At 36.9% G+C, this 6181-nt stretch overlaps 1 protein-coding gene across 7 annotated transcripts; it reads left to right on the top strand.

Annotated features, from left to right (window-relative positions):
• Positions 1-202: 202 nt before the first annotated feature.
• ATH1 (homeobox protein ATH1) lies at positions 203-5954 on the top strand. Of its 7 annotated transcripts, none has more exons than XM_086633420.1 (7): positions 203-647; positions 762-973; positions 1680-1753; positions 3318-4456; positions 4830-5182; positions 5296-5356; positions 5447-5954. In XM_086633420.1, the coding sequence occupies exons 4-7, from the start codon at positions 3377-3379 to the stop codon at positions 5633-5635; spliced, it is 1683 nt and encodes a 560-aa protein (XP_086489546.1). In that variant the 5' UTR covers positions 203-647; positions 762-973; positions 1680-1753; positions 3318-3376; the 3' UTR covers positions 5636-5954. The 7 variants fall into 7 exon arrangements, with proteins under 7 accessions (XP_086489546.1, XP_086489549.1, XP_086489550.1 ...); XM_086633423.1 differs by having other exon boundaries at positions 212-647; positions 1680-1811; XM_086633424.1 differs by having other exon boundaries at positions 213-647; positions 1680-2518; positions 2720-4456.
• The last annotated feature ends 227 nt before the right edge of the window (positions 5955-6181 follow it).

The raw sequence follows: 6181 nt of genomic DNA, 5'->3' as shown, positions 1-6181 counted from the left end.
AAGGCGTCCCTTAAAAGTGTTGTTTGCGCCTCTTTTCCTCACATTCTCCCTCGAAACTTTGCCTCGGGAGGTGCCAATAACAATTGGGAGGTAACCTTTAAAATTACCCTAAATATAATTGAGGCTTTGTGTGTGGTGAAGACCTAGGTAGGACCAACAACGTTAATAGATAGTAATCATGATATATGGTTCTAAAGAAGGTAAAGACCATTATAGCAATAGCCTACTAGCTACCTGATAGGGGCTTTATTAGGGGCCTTCCCTTTTGCAGACAAACTTTAATTTCTTCTCACACAACCAAACCTTTGAAGTAGATGAGACTTGTAATTACACATACCCAAGTAAATTTTATCAAAAGATCTTCCTTTCTTTGATGTTTGATCTTTTCTTCCTTCTTGGGTTCCCCTTGCTGACCTCATATCTCTCTCTCTCTAGACAAAAGTACTACTACTAGTTTAGCCTACTACTGCTGCTACTATTGCAGGCCTCTTTCTCTCTCTAAAAACAACTACTACTACAGCTACAGTGCTCTACTGGATTGGATTTATCTCTCTCCTCTATACAAGTCTATCTCATTAAAGATTTTAACTTTCTTTATCACCCAGATATATTTCTTTATCACCCAGATATATTTCTTACTTGAAAGAGTTAGAAAAGATTTATCTCTCTCCTCTATACAAGTCTATCTCATTAAAGATTTTAACTTTCTTTATCACCCAGATATATTTCTTTATCACCCAGATATATTTCTTACTTGAAAGAGTTAGAAAAATAAGCAACTTTTTCTTTTCTGAGAGAATGAAGATAAAAACGTCTGCCATCATCAACAGGGATTATATCAGAGAAATTATATCGCTTGTGATGATTACAGAGAACCAGATGAGAAATGAAGGAAGCCAAAACAACAACAGAAAGAAAGATGGGCCCTTAAAAGGCTGCAAAAGAAATGAGTGGTACTGCAACCACAAGAGAAGTAAGCAATACCCTCTTTCTCTCTCTCTATCTTCTACTTGTTTTTACTCTTTCTGTGGTTCTTCTTCTCTCTATCTTTAATTCCATGGGTCCTTTCTCTCTCTGCAACTTCCTTTTTTGACTCTTTCATTTCCTTTATTACTGATTTCTTGAGGTGGGTTTGAACTTTGAACTTAAATTTATCATGGGTCTTGTTGTATAATCTGTGGGGAGTTCTTACATTTTAATGGTGTTTAAACTTTGAAATTTAGTCTTCTTTGCTGTGCTGTTCTTTGGTAAAGAGAAAGAAAGAGAAAGAACCCATTTTTTTGTATGGGTTTTTGAACAGAGTAAGTTGATTTCCTTTATGTCTTATTAAGTTCCTTTGAAGTCAATCCAAATTTCTTATCAATCAGAAAGAAGAGAAAAGATTTGAAATAGAAATGGGGTGTACTTCTTTTTTGGCTTTAGATGTTTTTCTACTGTGTTGGAAGAAAGGGTGCTATACTAATCTATCATCCCTATTTCCTATTGAATCTTTTACTACTATCTTCTCCTGATCTTTAACCTAAAAGAACAAGCTTTTCATATCACCAACAAATATATATATGTTAGCTTAGTCCAAAAGGATACAGTGGGTTACTGCTCTCTCTCTTTATTTGTGCTAGTTTAAGCAAGGAATCATAAATTTTGTGAAATTATGATTTTAATTTTTTTGGTGTGATCAGGTCCTGAGGGAGAAATTGGTTCTGTGGTGGTTCATTTTGCAATTGCTTACACCTTATTTGGAGTCAAGAAGGAGGTGACTAGTTCTACTTGCTTATAGCAAAAACTCTATCAGAGTTATACATTATTATTAGGTTGATTGGATTCTATGTATCCATACCCATGTTGTGTATTTTTCAATCTTTTTTCGTGGATTCGTTTGATTTTAATCTTCAACTTTATCATGGTTCCGCTTGATAATCGATAAATGGAAGTTTTCAGGATCAAAAAGTTTGAATGTTTTATCATAGTATGGAAAATCTTTATTTAATAGTAGCATTGTGTATAATAATGAGTACAAATTAAATGAATAAATGAGATTAGTAGTATATTATATAATATAGCATTTTGAAGGACCAAAACCTAGAGTTTGCAATGCTTACAACTTACAACTCAAGGATGTGCTAAATCAGAAAGGTGTGATGCCAAAGTATATATAATAGAGCCTTTAGGAGCCGTGGTGGGGCTGTAGTGCTGTCTTTCCAATTTTGACAATAGAGGGTAAATGTTTGCAAATACTCACTGCCCAAGTTAGGAACAAGTTTGTCTATTCGTGCAGTGTCGTTGAGCCGCATGAGTTTGGAAAATAAGGCGTGTGTAGAATCATGAGACTAATAAAATTCTGTTTTTACAACCAAATTAGCGAATGTTTGTAGTGCAGCTTCTTCAATAACTTATTGTATGTAATTTGACATTTTGATTTGAAGTTTAAAATATTATTAGACAAATAGAGCTTTAGATATAACCAACCGCTACCCACAACAACTCTCTGCTTTGGGAACTCTATGAGGGTGAGATTGATGTTCTTCTTGTTAACCTCTAGGCCAAACCTATGATTCATCTACTTCCTCTTTCTTTTGGACTTCCTAAAATTGTGGTGATGTCAACTATGTGGTCTCGTTCTCACCTCATTCGGATTGGTTGCACGCTTAAAACCTAGAGAGATGGTGAGGCGATGAGCTTACGACGTATTATTCCTCCTCCCTTGCATAATCTGCTTGAGGGTTATGCTTTGAAGCCTCCTCCATCTTCTTTAAAGAAAAAACGGTTAACTTCTCCACTGATAATGTAAAACTTAAAAATTTGAGCATGCATAATTAAATCATGTTCTTAAAAGGGTGCTAGACCTGGGCCAGCACATGATAGGCCCAATAGCGGCACGCGTTCCACATCACTCAGCTAAATAACTTGTTTAGTTTCAAATAACTCCATGTGTAAGGGATTGTGCGAGAATAGTTTCGCGTGGACCAAGAGAGGTCTCACTAATATCTAGGACTAGTACGTCTCTACTCATTGCCAATTGGTTTTGTTCAATTGGATGTTTGCAAACTTATTATACACTATCCGTCAAATTCTTTACTTTATGTGTTAGCTCATACACTTGAAACTTAAGTTCCCGTATCATTTATGACTGACATGTAATGTTATTGTATGATTTCTCCTTCTTGATGGAAGAAACTAATTTCCTTGGGGTGACTAATACTTGAAGTTTCATTAGAGTAATGCATCTTTGTCAACTTGCATAATTTAGATTCTATTGAGAATTGAATTGGAGGCCATTGTAAATTCAATTTTGTTGATCACTTCCATAAATTGTGCAGTGTGAAGGCAAACTACTAAGACGGCGTTCTCTCTCTTGCAACAAGTTAATTCCGAAGAGATGGAGAGAAACATGTTCAATGTTTCTTTTACTGATCATAATCCCATGAGTATCAATGGAATGTCAAATATGTTCACGTGTCCGCTTATTCAACCAGATGCTCTAGATCCTAATTCTCAAAGCCAAATCATGGTTAGTTACCCTTTTCTTCCGACATGGAATGGAGAAGCCGTATATGGTCATAACCTAATGAATCACGTTGGAATCAATGATAGTGAAGCATCGGTTTCTACAAGTATGCCTTTTCATAATACCGACTTCCAACAACATTTCATGGGAGGAACAACGTTATCTGCTACTTCACTGGCTAACCTTTTATCTACAAGAACCGGTTTGCATGGAAATCTCAATGAATTGCAGGTAGACCGATATAGAGATTCTGTATCAAATAATTGCTACAACAACTCAAATTCCTCCAATACAAACTCTGTGAACCGTGGGTTTGGACTACAAGAAGGTATGGAATTCTTGGAATCCGAGAAAGATGCTAGAATGAATAGCCAACTTGAAGCTAGGTGGGACTTTAACAAATTCTTGGGTCCTCCAGAATTTTCCGGAAGATCTTCCCTGCGAACAGTTGGTGATCTCTACAGCTACAACACGCCTAGTAACGAATTGTCCTTAACTCTCTCGACCCAACCGAATATTAATGTGCAAAACATTTCAGATCAATGCTCAGAGATAAGCTGTTCAGGTGTCACTCATGATGATTCTATGCGTAAAATTGGTTCGAGTTCAAAACCGATTACCTCCAACTGTAGGGATCTATCTCTGGGTTTTCGTTCTCAACCGATTCAGTTTTCTCACTTATTATCCGGGTCAAAGTATCTCCGTGCGGTTCAACAAATTCTTACTGAAATAGCAAGTCAGTCCGTTAGAAATCAAGATTTTCAGACTTGGTTTGATCCAAATGTTTCGTTATCATCAAGGTTTACTACTGAATTGGGAAGTTCAGTTACTGGTTCCGGTCCATTTCCTTCTCTTGCTGGAGAAACCACATCTAAGGATCAAATGGACTTCACTTTGGAAATACAGAATTCGGAATCCAAGAAATCTCAGCTTTTGACTCTACTGCAGCTGGTAAGTAAGTCAGATAATTCGCTCAGTACATTGTAAGTCGATATAGCAAATAGGTTTAGTTCTAGAACGTAGTCATTTTGACAACTTGGTCAATGATCTTGTAGTAAGTGATTAGTTCATTATCTAATAGTGGTATGAACAACCCCCGATTCACATTGAACCGACCCCTAGATTCACATTGAACCGACCCCTCAATTCAGATTGAACCGACCCCTCGATTCACATTGAACCGACCCCCCAGTTCACATTGAACCGACCCCCCGATCCCACATTGAACAGACACCCCGATTCACATTGAACCGACACCCTTTTACTACCTAGAATCAAATCCTTGATCTCTTTATACATTGTGATTTTACTTTCTTAATTTCAGGTTGATAGTAGATACAACCAATGCTTAGATGAGATTCATACGGTTGTATCGGCATTTCATGCTGCAACAGAGTTAGACCCTCAGATACACGCTTCTTTCGCCCTGCAGACAGTATGTCACTTGTACAAAAGCGTAAGAAAAAGAATCGCTAGCCAGATCCTAAAAACTGGAGAACTCCTTACTAATGACTACTCTAGCGAAAATTCATCGTTTGAGTCCTCATTCATACAAAAGCAATGGGCTTTACAGCAACTAAAGAAAAAAGATCATCAACCATGGAGACCACAAAGAGGGCTTCCCGAAAAATCTGTCTCAATTTTACGTGCATGGTTGTTCCAAAACTTTCTCCATCCGTAAGCTCCTTTTACTAAGATATTTTGAAGTTCTTTCGTTCACGAAAAGAAATCTACTATAATGGTTAGACCTTTTGCAATCCGTGATTAGCTTTATAACCTCTGATTTGTAGGTACCCGAGGGACACCGAGAAACATTTACTTTCAATTAGAAGTGGATTGACAAGAAACCAGGTATGTTATTCTACAGTATTCACTAAATAAGATTTCGATCTTGAGATCAAGACGTTAGTTTTACTTATATTCACAATGGTATCCAATCAGGTATCAAATTGGTTCATAAATGCTCGTGTTCGTCTCTGGAAACCAATGATCGAAGAAATGTACACAGAGATGAACAACAGAAATGGTTACCAAACTGACAATAGGACCAATGATGGTGATGGTAGTAACTACATAAATATTGATAACAATCAGTCTTTGCGAGTGAACTATTCTGACGGAAATTATTAGGCACGAAAAGCGAGATCTTGTCGAACTTTTGATTTATTCGACCACAGATTTGCAGCATGAAAGGTAGCATTGATTCATGTTGGAAGTGAGGGTCTTTCTTTTGTTTGGATATCATTGGGGGCTACCTATAAGGAATGTAAATGTAGATCCTCTGACCTCTTTTTGTTCTTCTCAATTAGAAAATAGAGAGAAGCTCTTTTGGATGGGCTGCTTTAAATGCAGTTGCTGCATTAATACGTATTAAGTTTGTATGATCTGTAATTTGAAGTTCACTATTTCCTTTCTATATATAAGATAGAATGAGAAGCTTTTTTTCTTCTTTTTTCATTATCAATCAAAGTTTTGATCACTTTAGAAATGTTCAAAATTCACAAAAGTTGAACTAGTAAAACCATTGGTACCTGCTCCAAGTAAGTTCCATTCCACATTATCGCTGCTGGCACCCTTTTACACATTGTAAAACGCCAGGGTGGGAATCAGGTGGGTACTTGAGGTATCGGGCCGGATTGGGTAGCTAAGTGAAGGAGATATCCTTCGACTAAAGAT

This window comes from Eschscholzia californica, unplaced genomic scaffold (assembly GCF_041429995.1).
Source record: "Eschscholzia californica isolate CP2 unplaced genomic scaffold, dmEscCali1.0.p SCAF_4, whole genome shotgun sequence".
In the NCBI taxonomy this organism is placed as follows: Eukaryota; Viridiplantae; Streptophyta; class Magnoliopsida; order Ranunculales; family Papaveraceae; genus Eschscholzia; species Eschscholzia californica.
Note: the sequence above shows the minus strand (reverse complement) of the source record. Positions and strands in the feature narration are given on the sequence as shown.